The sequence below is a fragment of the Epinephelus moara genome, chromosome 2 (assembly GCF_006386435.1).
Source record: "Epinephelus moara isolate mb chromosome 2, YSFRI_EMoa_1.0, whole genome shotgun sequence".
NCBI lineage: Eukaryota > Metazoa > Chordata > Actinopteri > Perciformes > Serranidae > Epinephelus > Epinephelus moara.
In genome coordinates this window covers 4423238-4438545 of record NC_065507.1, presented here as the reverse complement: position 1 = coordinate 4438545, position 15308 = coordinate 4423238, and the positions used below count along the sequence as shown (strand labels likewise).

The following is a 15308-nucleotide window of genomic DNA, read 5'->3' as shown; positions in this document are numbered from 1 at the left end:
GGCAAAAAGCCCACAATATATATGTATAAATAAATAAATGAATAAAAATGTGAATGCATGCTGTACACCCAAGTGAACATGTGAAAAACTACACAAAAAATAACTTTAAAAAACTTTTTTCATGCCTAAAGAAGAATAAAAGCATGTATATTATTTTTTATAATAATAATATTATTATTATAATCATACTATATATTGTACATAAAATAATATATTATGTAAAAATTATCATAATTGTTACTAACAATAATTGTTAAATAAATGAATATCAATTATTAATAATATTAATTAATTTATAATTTTATTCATGATGAATCATTTTAATTTAAGTATTTCTAAATTGAAAATTAATAATAATAATAATAATAATAATAATAGTAATTTATAATGATAATAATTTATAATAATAGTATTAATAATATGTAAAATATGTTCATAATACTATTATTTATGGTAATATATTATAAGATATTGACATAAAATTAACATCATTATTATCATTAATAACAATAATAAATAAATGAATAATTATTCATTTATTAATTAATTAATATGATCAATTATTAATAATATTATTTAATTTATAATTTTATTCATGATGAATCATTTTAATTTAAGTATTTCTAAATTGAAAATTAATAATAATAATAATAACAATAGTAATTTATAATAATAATAATTTATAATAATAGTATTAATAATATGTAAAATATGTTCATAATACTATTATTTATGGTAATATATTATAAGATATTGACATAAAATTAACATCATTATTACCATTAATAACAATAATAAATTAATAAATTAATAATTATTAATTTATAAATTAATTAATATGATCAGTTATTAAGAATATTAATTAATTCATAATTTTATTCATGATAAATCATTTTAATTTAAGTATTTCTCAATTGAGAATTAATAATAATAATAATAATAATAATAATAGTAATTTATAATGATAATAATTTATAATAACAGTATTAATAATATGTAAAATATGTTCATAATACTATTATTTATGGTAATATATAAGATACTGACATAAAATTATCATCATTATTATTATATCAACAAAAATTATATAATTGTTGTATGAATTAATAATTCATACCAACTGTTAATAATTATGATTAGATTATAATATAATTTGTATTTTATTGTTTATTATTTTAATAATAATAACAATAAAAATCTTGGCTGAGACTGTCAGAATTTATGCATTAAAGTTTAACTCACTGGTAAATAAAATTTGGAGACCGTGTAATCTCAGTTTGATGTCACATATAATAATATTTTAGGACGGATCTGGATCTTTGTGTCTCGTGAACGTTAAAATGTGGTGAAGTCCACTCTGCAAATAACAAGTCACGTGATTGTGTGAGAGAAATGTTCATGTCTTGACTCAAACTGCCACCTGTTAGTCTTCATATCACCACATGATTATTATCAGTATCAAGTAACAGTTGCAGAGGCAGCAGTGACATCTGTGGCCCTGTGTTTAAAAGCAGGATCACTGTCACACACCTCAAGTCATGATTCACACCGGTGAGACCTGATCGTGGTCTTTACCAGCTGCACCTGAACGTCACATCGTTACCTGAAACTAAAGGTGGGTGTCTCCTCCTCTGTGGATGCCGCACCCCTCCACACACACACACACACACACACACACACACACACACACACACACACACACGGCATCTTCCAGGAAGAAACCCCGGAATAAAACCCGTCAGTCGGTGAATGAGCGGCTCCTCTCAGGTTTAAGGAGGATTTCCAGGAGCTGCTGTTGAGACGGACACACAGTCGCCATGCTGATTAAAGAGTTGTGAGTATAACTTTGTCAAAGTGTGTGTGTGTGTGTGTCGGTAAAGTGTTTGTGTTTGTATGTATGGTGGCCTCCCGGCGGCTCAGCACCTCAGCCTGGCTGTGTGAACTCACTGTGGACACTACGGAACTCCATAGAAACCTCTGGATGTTTTTAACTTCAGTCGGTTGTTAGCAAAAGTGCGCACGCGTTAGACACAATATTTGGGGACTGGAGGTAATGTCGGCATAAATATGTTGAGCTATCGTTATATATTTGAAACAGCGTTGTTGTTTAACTTTAAACGGTTTACAGTGCTCGCTACCGACCGAAGTTAACTAACTTTCTAACGTTAGCCTACACTGTAATTTGGTAGGAAGAGGGTGGCGAGAGGTGCGGCCAAACAACTTTCAGAGTTTAATTTCCATTGATTAACGTATTATTTGAGATATTTAATAACGCCGAATTATAGAGTGCATGTCAATTGATAAGGCACGTTCTAAATCAATATCTCATAATGCGTGTTTGTGGATTTATGAGGAATAACATCTTTAAATTGCAATTTCTCGGGCGGGGTTCGGTTTTTTCCCCAGCTTGGCAAATATCGGGGGCTTATGAGGTAAAGTCGGTTTTATTTACATAGCCAAATATCACAAATCACTTATTTGCCTCAAAGGGTTTTATTTGCATTAATGAGCTTTTTATTTCTACATTCTTGCAAGTCTTTAGTCAGGCACTTTTATGACAGTGATATCATATGTTCACCAGTGCTGGAACACCATCCAGTTGCTGTCTGTCATCTGACCATGGTGCAAAGTACATTAAAGGTTAGCCATGTTAAACTATTATGCTCAAGAGGGAAAATGGTGCTTATAAAATATGATAAATGGACCATGGCTGGCATTTGTACACGGTGCAGACAAACATATCTGTTTTTTATATCACCCCAGCCATCAAGTTCAAGCCTGGGAGGCTCCTCTTTCACTCTGATCTGTTCTAATGAAATATTCAGGCCCTGCTAGACTGGCAACAGGTGCCGATTAATTGGCTATTGTATCAAGGCTCACCAGAGGAGGATACACACAAAGAACACACACATGCAGCGTTTCCACCAAAAGTTCCAGGTTTATTAGTTCTCTCTCTGCCGCAGTCTTGATTGCAGTTTTATAATTTCCTCTTCCTGTTATCTATGTTCCTGTGATAATGGGACAACACCACAGAACTAACTGTCATGCTACTTCCCAGGGCTGATTATAGTGTTTAACTATGAATCAATCAGTCCGATACACTCTCTGAGGCAGTGTGCTGAGTAAAATCCTGCTTGTGGTGTTGTTATAGTGCCAGGTGTGAAAATGCCGAAGCCTCAGTGAGAAGAGACGCGTGTTGTGATCTTTGCTGTTTTTATGGCTGCATCTGAGAGACAGTAGTGGTTTCATGAAGCAGTTGCTGAACAGACATGTTGAAATTGTCTATACTTCAGCTGACTGACCACTGGTTCATGTTCTTACTTCAGTTCGTCAGATTTCTCAACCAGAAAAACCTCTTGAGATTAAAATTCTCTTCTTCAAGCGTGTCAGGCAGCAACACAAGTTACAGACCGATGACATATAACAAAAGTAATATAAAAGTGATATAAAACACAGAATGAGATCACTACAAAGAAAAGCCAAAAAGTATGTTAATATATGCCATAAGTTGACCATAAAAACACGGGCAGCTACACATGATTATAAAGAGCAGCTAAAACACACCCTGATGTTGGCGTATAGATGATTGCGTACAAAAATCCGGCAGCAGTGCTTTGAAACGGCCGAGAGGAACAAATGAGTGCAACACATGTAAAGAGCTGCATACATAAATGCTTGTTTGCCAAACTCCCGAGGTATAGACACTAAAAATCAAATTTAAAAACCCACACCCTCAAAATTAAGGCGCTGATTGGTTAAAGGAGCTCTCCTCTGATGTTACATATGAAGTTCAGTTCAGTCATCATGAGGAGTCCACCGACACAGCCTGTGAAAACAGCTATACTCTGTCCTCTGCAGCTCTGGAGTGAGCTTTATAAAGGTGCTATTTAGAAAGCAGGGAGGGTCTAAAGAAAGACACCATTGAGTTGCATTATGGGAAGTGTAGGATCCAGCTTGAGCCTTGCTGAAGTAGAGATATCTTGGTGTCTGCTGATTTGATTTTGACCATTTTTCTTCTCAATCTGTCTCTTGTGATTCTCTTGACTTCATGGAATTACAGTAACTCTTAAAGTGCATCTTTAATAATGCAGTGGGATCACTCCAGCCACAATACTGCGATCTGTGACTCAAAGTGAATGTGGGCGGGGGACGTAATGGTCCCTTCTTTAATTCCTACCCCCCTACCTCTGGCACTGATGCTCGAACCATACCCATTATCGAACTTGGTCTTCATTGTGACCTCAGCGACACACCTGTAAAGTTTAATTGGCGGCACAGTGGTGCAGTGGTTAGCATTGTCGCCTCACTACAAGGTTACAAGGGTGGGGGAGCCCTACGTGCAGAGTGTGCATGTTCTCCCTGTGTCAGCGTGGGTTTCCTCCAGGTGCTCCAGTTTCCTCCCACAGTCCAAAGACATGCAGGTTAATTGATAACTCTAAATTGTCCGTAGGTGTGACTGTGAGTGTGAATGGTTGTCTGTCTCTATGTGTCAGCCCTGTGATAGTCTGGGGACCTGTTCGGGCTGAACCCCGCCTTTAATGTCAGCTGGGATAGGCTCAGTAGGTGTCACCAGGACCACACTTTGTCATGATGACACACACACACAGACTCAAAGTGCAAACAATACCAGCCATCGCTATGTTGTTGTGTCTGTAAATGACTCAGTGGCATCACTTCAGATGTTCCTGTGGATTAAAGCAGTAGTTTGATACACACACTTATTCTCTTTCTTGCCAAGAATTTGATGAGAAGATCAAGACCACTGACTGTTTGGAAAATATGAACCGTTAGGAGCAGCCAGCGGCAGGTTAGCGTAGTTGGGTTTAATATTACAAATACAAATGAAACTTTAAGAAGCCTACTAGAAAAATATCATTAATTGCTTTTTCAGTCTATTAGATTGAGGTCTTATTAGATAAAACAGATGTCGACAAAGTTTTCAATTGGGGACAAATACTCAGCATATCCCAACATATTTAAAATCACAATAATAATAATGATACCGTAAAACCGTGTTATTTTCTGAGGCAGTTACCATACAGTGAGAATCTTGAGCAACTGTCCAAAGGTAACAGGTCAAGAAACTGTCGGCCATGCAACGCCCCATGAAGCAGGGAAATGTCCTTTTTATACTTAGATAATACATATTAAGATTTGTACAAGGTTAGTCGTGGTGCACTCTCACACAACAACACTCACTGTATTTTATTTCTACATGGCAGTAACTACCGGTAATTGTGCAATAACTGCTGTGGACAATTTGCTGATTCTGGCACTTCATAGCTGCCTCTTATATATGATATGCAGTGTGTCCTCTTTTTCTTTTTATCTCTTCTGCACCAATCCGTAGTCGTACTCCAAATTTTGTTGTACCCTGCATAACACAATGACAAAAAAGGCTTTATAAGTTCTAAGTTAAACGAACTAGTTATAACGTGATAGTCAAAAAGCTTTAGAGGTGCTGGAAGGTCAATTACGTTATCTTTGGACAGCCAGGCTAACTGTTTCCCCATTTTCCACTCTTAATGCTAAGCTTAGCCAATCTGGAAATCCATCGTTTTTTTGTATTCTTCCTTTACCTCTGAAGGCACTGCCCGTAGTTTTTCGACTAACGGAAGTGCAGGGGCCTCGGCGATCGCTCAACCCCTTCACTTTCGGCGGTGCCCCCAGGGAATCGCCTTGTTGTTTACAAATACTTCCAGGTAGAAAACCAGCAGAGTTTAGCTATTTTCACGTCATTTTTCACGTCACTATATCACCGTGTAGACTAATCTGATGTTTGTAAAGTCTATAAACACAATGATTGAAGAAACATTACTATTTCTGTGTGCACGTTTTGTAATTAATAACATGGTTATCGTAGATTAGCTGGGCTAACCGTTAGCTGTTAGACCCGTTAGCGGTGTCTGTAGTAACTCAATAAACGGTCTGTGAATAAAATATTTTTTCCAGCGGATATCTTAGTTACAACATGATTGAGCTAGCAAAGCAGTTTTGTGTTGCTATGTGTGGTATTCATTCAGTTTTGGGAAATCACGATGTCTAGAAAGCATCAGTGGCTGCAGCTGACAGGGACAGTTAGCAAAGCTAACATCAGGACGTCATCTGTTAAAAGCCTCTCGTTGTCAGATACGACATGAAACTACTCCAGTTAGCTCAATCATGTTGTAACTAAGACATCTGCTGGAAAAAATATTTTTTTCACGTTGACGAGACGGCTTTTGGGTGGAGCGGTCGCCATGGACGCGGAGCTTACTGTTTCTGTAGGTACACATTTCCTGGGGGACACCTGCACGTCTCGGCCACGCCCCCTCCATTGTGATTGGCTAAAGCGCAGCATCGTTCAAACTCAAAGCCCCGCCCTCCCCCCCATCTGTAGTCGTCTTTCACACAGGGCTGCCGACAGTTTCTACAATGTAAATTGCAGAATCTGTCTTGAGAGATTAAAGCTAAGCTAACAGCTGGCCCAAGGCTACATATTTACTGTACAAATACAACAGCAAGGGAGTTCAAGTATCTCGGGGTCTTGTTCATGAGTGAGGGTAGAATGGAGCGTGAGATGGATCGGTGGTTTGGTGTGGCGTCTGCAGTGATGCGGGCGCTGCACTGGACTGTCGTGGTGAAGATGGAGCTGAGCTGGAAGGGGAGGCTTTCGATTTACTGGTCCATCTCCGTCCCAACCCTCACCTATGGTCATGAGAGAAGAATGAGATTGCGGATACAAGTGGCTGGAATGAGTTTCCTCTGTGGGGTGTCTGGGCTCAGGCCTTAGAGATAGGGGGAGGAGCTCGGAGTAGAGCCGCTGCTCCTTCACATCGAAATGGGTCAGTTGAGATGGTTCAACATCTGATCAGGATCCTCCTGGGCGCCTCCTGTTAGAGGTGTTCTGGGCACGTTCCACTGGTAGGAGGCCCCGAGGCAGACCCAGAACACACTGGAGACAGTGAGCTTTAGAGTTGCAGGAAGGTCGATTCTGTTATCTTTGGACAGCCAAGCCAAGCCTGTTTCCCCTTTTTCCACTTTATGCTAAGCTAACTGGCAGCAGGTTCATGGTGACATATTTACTGTACAAACACGACAGTCGTGACTCAGCAATAAAGTGAATTTCCCAAAATGTCCTAACACATCCTCATCCACTTATTGTAGTCTGCGGTAGAGATGTCGTTGTGGTGTTGTCTGTTTTATTGTTTACTGTTGTTCTCTAATATCTTCTTGTTTTTTTCTCTGTCCCTTTCAGCCGAATTGTCCTGCCCATTTCAGTGGAGGAGGTAAGGACTCATTTGATTACTTTTATTGTGTCAAAGAAATATAAATATCCCAGACTGAGCTTAGATGGCTAACATCAATTTAAAGTCCACTTGTCTGTCATTCGATTGACAGATATAACCTAGAATATCTGCACAGATCATTCATTACAATCACAGTGACATAACATTTGAAGCACTTCAGCACACTGTCTTGGTGATTAATTGAACATTAAACATTTTATGGTGTAGGTTTGTATTTCACTGTTTACTTTGTGTAGCAGTAAATACTCTTAGGTTCTCATCGCTGGAATGCTGCTGCTCGTGAACATACTTCGGTTATAATCGTGCATCTGATCTCACGGCCTGTAGACATGATAAAAGGCATGACGGAGCTGATGGGATTTTACACATACTACACTAAGTGGCTCCCTCTCGGCACACTATGTGCCCTGACATGTGTTAGCCGCTCTCAGGACTGTCACTTCAGGCTGCCTTTAGATGCCCTTGCAGTTGAAACACTTAGCTATCAGGTCCAGAATTTATTTAGCTGTGTTTAATCTACTGTACGATTGGTTGTTCCCACGTTATCAAGAGAGCAGGCTCTTTCCCTTTACCCTTCATCAGATTTCTGCTTTATGAAAGAACCATCAGTTTTTAATCAACCTCACTGCACTTGTTTGTGAACCGCTTCCTTGGGTTTTTTCTTTGCCCAGATGCTATTGGCTCATTCAACATTTTAATCCAAATGTTCCATACAACACTGTACTCTTTGTTGTTTTTCTGTTGCTCAACACAAAGCAGGAGCCAGTATTTCACTAAGCCACGTAATCGTCGTTTGCTGTATGACCGGCTTTTCCTCTGATCCCTCTCAGTGAGAAGCAGGAGCTGGATTCCTGTGTTGGTTGAGTAACACAGTCACAATTATAACCGTTAGAGCTGGATCAAATCTGGAGGAAATAGGAGAGAGCTCTGTAGCCTGTGACATTAATCTGCACGTCCTGTCATATGTGTAAGTGTTGCATAACTTGTAATGGACTTTTTTTGACTGCTGACATTTTATAGATGGAATAAATCGATTAAATGGTTACTCCTGCAGTTTAGTGTTGTTTAGTGCACTTACATTAAGTTCTCAAAAAAAAAAAAGATTTGAAAAAGAGCAGCAGAGGCCCAGATATCCTGACCTTCAGTCACTAGTGTGGGTCAGACTCCAGAAACACTGCATCCTGTTAATGCAGGGGTGTCCAGACTTTTTTGAGTGGGACTCAGCTGTGTCTTGCATCATATCCCAGGTAGCCAGAATTACCTGGCCCAGAAACAGCCTGAGCTCGGCACATCGAAAGAAATAAGTTAGGCCACATTCAGCTGCCTGATTCGGCTTAGACTCTGGATCAATGAAGCAAAGAAATGAGCAAAGCAAAGTGGCCCACTTCTGGCTGCCGACACTGCCATTACTGGGCCATTATTAAAAACAACCTGGCTGAGCATTGGCCCAAACTCGGCATGCTGTAAGTAATAAGTCACACTACACCTGGTTGCTCAACTCCGCTGAGACTTGGGATGAATGACGCCCCAGAATTGGGCAAAAAAAGTGCCCCACCTACAGCTGCCGACACTGCCATCACTAGGCTCTTATCAAAAATGACCTGGCCCAGCATCGACCCAAACTCTGCAAGCCGTAAGAAACAAGTCAGGCTGCATTTGGTTGCCCGATTCAGCAGAGACTCAGGTTGAATGATGCCCCAGAATTTGGCAAATAAAGTGGCCCACTTCCAGCTGCCGACACTACCATCACTAGGCTGTAATCAAAAATGACCTAGCCCAGCATCAGCCCAGACTCGACACACCAAAAGAAATAAGTCAGCCTGCATTCGGCTGCCCGATTCATCAGAAACTCCAGGTGAATGACGCCCCACAATTGGGCCAAATAAAATGGCCCACTTCCGGCTGCTGATGCTCAGCCCATACTCGGAACACCAGAGTTGGGCTACACCCAGTTGCTCGACTCAGCTGAGACTCGACATGAATGACGCTGCAGAATCAGGCCAAATAAACTGGCCCGATTCCGGCTGGTGGCGCTGCCATCAGTGGGATGGGTTATTTTAAAAAATCACATTCAAATAACAAAGGCACCTGTTTTCGAGAGGTTTGGAGTGAAAAAGTATTCAGATTTCCAAAAGTCTTGAAAACAGCTATCCTTAGTGTCAACTTCACACTCCTTTTGTTAAGGCCATGTCTGAAATATCTGGTGTTAAGTAATTATTTCCTTGTTTACTGTCGGTTGGCGTAGTTCCTACTTGGTGCATGTCTACAAACTGAACGACAGTCCTGCCATCGTCAGGTGAATTAAAAATAATGCAAACTGATCCTCCTTCATGGACCAGTATCGTGTTAATTATAGAGTATATTCTGACAGACAAGCCCAGGGCTGTTTAATATCGATCTGCAGGCCAGACTGAACTTTGGACACGACTACGTTAATGCAGCTCAATGACATTGGTATTCATTTACATCTTTCACACCCCAGCAGCATAAGATTTTATCCCAGTGACTGTGACCGTTTTATAAAACGTTCGTTTTAGTCCACACCTTGTTTTCGTCCGTTAAACACATGATGTGGACCAGCAGGTTGACTTTTTCTCTGACAAACTTGACAGACAGAGCACTTTGCCTCGACATGTTTATCCCAGTACTGAGGACCACCTTCGGTCAGGTTCAGCCTGTTTTTGTTTGCAGCCGTGTGTTGTGTTCCCGCCCTCGAGCTGCTCCTAAAGGCCTGCATTACGTCTGACTGTACTTGACAATGAGAAGACATACTGGTTTTACACGACAAGTCGCATTCCTGAGTTCCTGCTCACAGCGGCGAAGGCTGAGCATCCATAGATACCAAAACAGGTTACTTAGCTGTAGCAGTGCTGTGTCACCGGGGAGAGAAAGGGCTCTGCGTCATTCAGCTGCAAGGTTTTTGTCCAAATACACTACAGTGGATGTGTCACTAATTGTCACCCAATACATCCAGTAATCTTATAGAAGAGACAAAGATAGCAACCGGTTTATAAGCAGAAACCTCCCCCAGAATGCAAAGCAACCTGCATCTTTGTGTCACAGATAGAGTGTGAAAAAGTTTCCAGTGTCTTTTGTGAAGTAAATGCACTGCAGCATTGTCATCTACCATTTTGGCAAATGTAGGAACTGATCTTCACCAAGTTCCCATGGTCATGGAAAACCCTGGAAACCACTGGAGTTTCACAATCTCAATTTCCAGGCCTGCAAAAGTCAGAGAGTTAGTAAAAATCATCAGAAGTTTTGGAAAAATCATGGAATTGTATTGTTTGTAATCAGGGATGCACCGACATAGATTTTTCCTACCAATAACCAATAATTACCTGCTCCTCATGGAGTCATAACCATGACCACTTTCATAAACACACTCAGGTGCTGTCTCACCGTTCCACGACAGACTAGTCTACAACTACCATGTAGAATAGCAATGTGCTATTGGTTCACCTCACACATTAACACTCAACTCGGACGAACAAGCGGCTGTGTCTCACACACACGTAGCTCGGGTGGGAACGATACAAATGATCAGTTATCAATAATTTTAACAACAGTCGAGTCTTTTGAAGGCTCAGTGTTGTTAGCCGCTGCTGCTAATTAGCTCGTGCTAACACTCTGGAGACGTCCTTCACTGCTGAGTTTGTCTGTTTAACAGCTGCCGAAAGTTTGTTGATCTGGTGGGGTGGCAGGCAGTTGGAAATCAGATCCTTGGCGCAATCCCGTTGTCTTTCTCTGGAACGTGAAAGATGTCCACACGGTGACATGTTTTGCCCTCTAAACAACATGCTGAACTTCTTCTCTGTGTTAATTGGTGACTTGTAAACCAAGTTTACAAGTTTACAAGGCTAAGCCTTCTGCTGTTACATGTTACCTGTATATGTGACGTAGTGTGCCGGTGTTTGTTGCTGGAAGTGAGACTCTTGGTTAGTTTGGGTCCTTGAAAAGTCATGGAAAAGTCTGAAATTCTGTCCATGAAAATGTGTGGGAACCCTGATTTCAGCCATGTTCAGTGTTTCAGCGTTGCCTGACACATCCTCTGGGCTACTTCATAAACATTTTGTGTGTGTGTGTGTGTGTGAAGTAGGAGTGTGTGGGACTGGCCAGTAATGTGAGTCACTGTTTCCAGTGTCACAGCACTTTTGCCTGACTCAGGAAGGGTTTGAATTGTGGGGGGTTGGATGAGGAAGAAGAAGAGGAAATGAGGGGGGGTGAAGGTTAAGAAAAGGCTTACTCTGCTTGTTTTCTGATGCTGAAGTCTGGGACACCTACAGGAAAATGGTTAACTCGAGGCCACTTCCATGAATGGTTAACTGAGGGTAAGACAGTCTGATTCTTAACAGGGGTCTTTAAACTCACCTTTCCATTCTGTTGTGTCTCTCTGGGGTTACTACTGTAGTTTTATTTTTATTTACCCAGTTATATAGTTGTTTGGAGAAACACTGGAGTTGACTTAATTGATACGAGTGAGGATGGAGAAGCTGTCAGCAGGTTCCATTTAAAGCAGAGCAGTTTATTGTCAGAGGCAGGGTAGTTAAATATTCAGTGTGTGTGTGTGTGTGTGTGTGTGTGTGTGGTTTTAACTCTGCAAAATAAACTTATAACAACACGACATCTACTAGTGTTATGTAAGGATAAGGTAAATGAAAGTATTAAAGGAAATAAACACATCGTGGCTGCTGTACAAAGGAATCTACAAAGGGAGGAAGGCGGCATATAGGATAAACTCAAGTGGTCACACCTGAGGGAGGTGGTTCCTCTCCAGGCAGGAGTGTTTGTGTCACTCTCCCTTCCTCAGGTGGGTCATGCGATCTTTCTTGAGATCTCTTCCTGGGGACCTTTAACAATAGTAGTGTAACAACACCTCTGTATTTTTTATTAGAAAATAAAAAGGCACTATGATGAAACATCTGACACGGAAATTATTTAGGAAGAAATCGTCTGAAATCCCATTTTGTCCTCTGTAAATTCACCACTTCAAGCAGAAGAGAGAAGATAATGGTGGAAAGCTTCGCCTCCTCTGATGCTGCTGCATCACGTCTGCAGCTGTCTGTGCCAAAGAGTTGCGTGAAAATCAAGAGTGCTTACCCCACAGAAAAATCTGGCGACCAAAATGCCCCTAGAAGTACACTGCACAGCATAATGACAAAAAAAACAACTGCTCGCCTTGAAGCAATCTCAGTCGACTGAGGGGTCTTTGACTGACGATTCAAATCTCCGACTGTCAAGAGGCAGCCCTAAACATAGCGCAGCTTTAAGGTCATGTCAAAAGATTTGTTGTTTTGAGCAGTCCCAAAGCATCATTCAGGATGAGACATCTGATTTCACTGTTGTATAAATGTGTCTGTTAACTGTGCTCTCCTCTTTTGTCCCTCCAGTACCAAGTGGGTCAGCTGTACGCAGTAGCAGAGGCCAGTAAGAATGAGACGGGTGGAGGAGAAGGTGTGGAGGTGTTGGAAAACAGGCCCTACGAGAATGAGGATGGAGAGAAGGGGCAGTACACCCACAAGATCTACCACCTGAAGAGGTAGGCAGCTCAGCACTGCTACAGACACACTACTGGACTCTATCGTTTTGTTACTGGTGTCTCAAAGACAAGACAGCCTGTTTTTGGTCAAGGGTGAAAAGTTTGGCATGTTTAATCACTCTGCGAGCTGAGCCAGTGATTCCAGTGAGACAAAGGGATTTTTGTTTAAATGTTGTGTGACCAGGGGGCACAGCGTACTTATGTCACACTGCAAACATCATAGGACATCATACAGGGTTCCCACGGTCATGGAAAACCTGGAAAAATTACAGAATTTTACAATCTCTAACCTGAAAGACATTGTTCAGGGGGCGCAGTTTGATGCAGTCTCCCAGTAGTGAAATGAATGTAAGCTATTTAAGGTAAAGGTATTGAAATGGACTTGCAAAACGATTAAAATGTTAGGGTTCCCACGGTCAAGGAATTTCACAATCTGATTTCCCAGGCCTTGAAAAGGCATCTAATTAGTAAAAGTCCATGAAAGTTTTGGAAAACTTTGGATAACCTTCCACGTAATGGTACGTAACGGCAAATTTGTCAGTTAGACGTTAATATAACGTAGCTTCAATATGCGTCAACTTAGGGCTGCACGATATATCGTTTGATTATCGACACTGTGATGTGCAGTAGTCGCATTGAAGGACGTGCAATGAAGGCAAATTAACTCAAAAGATTGATTTGATGAAGAAGACCCTGAGATACTTGAACTCCTTTGGTTGGGGCAGTAACTCACTCCCAACCGGGGAAGTCCACGTTTTACCCGCAGGGAACCATGGCCTCAGACTTGGAGGTGCTGACTCTCATCCTGACCGCTTCACACTCGAGTCGTGAAGGTAGAACGGAGCGTGAGATGGATCGGCAGTTTGGTTCCGCGTCTGCAGTGATGCAGGCGCTGGTAAAGAGGAAGCTGAGCAAGAAGGCGAAGCTTTTGATTTACTGGTCCATCTACGTCCCAACCCTCACCTATGGTCATGAGCTCTGGGTAATGGGTAGAGATAGGGTGAGGAGCTCGGACATCCGGAGGGAGCTCTACTCCGAGCTCTCTACGGATGTCCGAACTCCTCACCCTTTGTGTCGAAAGGGGTCAGTTGAGGTGGTTTGGGCATCTGATCAGGATCCTCCTGGCTGCCTTCTGTTGGAGGTGTTCCATGTGGTGGCGTTTGTTCCAGGAAGCGAGACTCTACTGTATGTGTGTGTAGAAGAGACCCACAACCAGGCTGGCAAGTACAGCAGACACTGTGAAATGCATGCTTTTCTGAAATGAAAATTTTATTATGGGCCCTTGAAAAGTCATGGAAAGGTTTTGACATTTTTTCCGTGAAAATGTGTGGGAACCCTGATTGTAGGATTACAGTGGAAAAGCAATTAATGAACAGGAAAATGAGGCTATGAAAACTATAGAGTTGTACCTACTGTGTCTTATATTTCTGTAGGTGTGTGTGTGTGTGTGAATATATTCACTACAAGAATGTGTGTTTTGTGTTTGTGTATACTTGTGTGACCACATCAACCCATGTTTGTGTCTCTGCAGTAAAGTTCCATCTATTATCCGCACGATTGCTCCGAAAGGTTCTCTGGAGGTTCACGAGAAGGCCTGGAACGCATATCCTTACTGTAAAACTGGTGAGTCCCACCTCATACATTTTTGGGGACAATGAAAAACACTGTATACAGGTTAGCAGCCTGTCCTCCGTCAGTGCCTTGTGGTCCCATTATACAGACCAACCCCAGCTGTGTGTAACTGTGCACAGTTACAGTGTGTTATTGAATTTCACGAATGAAAAGCTTGGTGCTTATAATCTGTTTATAATCTAAAACCTCTCCTCTCTTTCCATCTCCGTCCTCCTTCTCTGCTCTTCAGTCCTTACAGTGAGTATTTTGTTTTTTACTTTTTATTGTAACTATGACCCTCTTCATGACTGTAAGGAGCTGAGTTTAAACTGTGTTCAGTGTTTAACTTAACATGATGAAAGATAAGCTGAGTTGGACGAAGCAGAGACGACAGCGCAGTGATGAGCACAGTGATATGATTGTTGACTGATCATGTGTCTCTCCCATGCTTACAGAATGTGTACATGAAAGACAACTTCGAGATTAAGATTGAGACGTGGCACAAACCTGATATGGGGGACCAGAATAATGTAAGTCATGTGACCCTCCATGTAGGGTAAGAAAATCCATTACAGGTAAAATCGTGTATGCCTGAAGAATTATGCGTGATTTATACTTCTGCGTTGAACTGACGCCGTACCCTTCGCTGTAGCCTGACGTGCACCTCCCCAGAAATGTAACTACACGTCGCAGTGTAAGCTGAAACAAAGCTTTTATTTACTTTAATTTCACAGATAAGAAACAATAAATTGTGAAGACAATAAAGCCTCCACAAAAATAGCATTTTAAGTCTTGTGTGTGATTTATCCTGGCTTCATATGAGCAGAGGAAAACTCTGCTAGCTGCTAGGCTAATTTATACAATGTAAA

General features: G+C 41.2%; 1 protein-coding gene across 1 annotated transcript in view; it reads left to right on the top strand.

Annotated features, from left to right (window-relative positions):
- Nucleotides 1–1669: 1669 nt before the first annotated feature.
- LOC126404336 (phosphatidylinositol transfer protein beta isoform-like) overlaps nt 1670–15308 on the top strand; it is an 18556-nt gene continuing 4917 nt past the window's right edge. The window contains exons 1-6 of the mRNA XM_050067517.1: nt 1670–1834; nt 7238–7268; nt 12680–12828; nt 14360–14451; nt 14690–14697; nt 14895–14969. Of these exons, the coding sequence (XP_049923474.1) occupies nt 1818–1834; nt 7238–7268; nt 12680–12828; nt 14360–14451; nt 14690–14697; nt 14895–14969 (372 nt within the window). The 5' untranslated portion in view covers nt 1670–1817. The remainder of the gene's footprint in view (nt 1835–7237; nt 7269–12679; nt 12829–14359; nt 14452–14689; nt 14698–14894; nt 14970–15308) is intronic.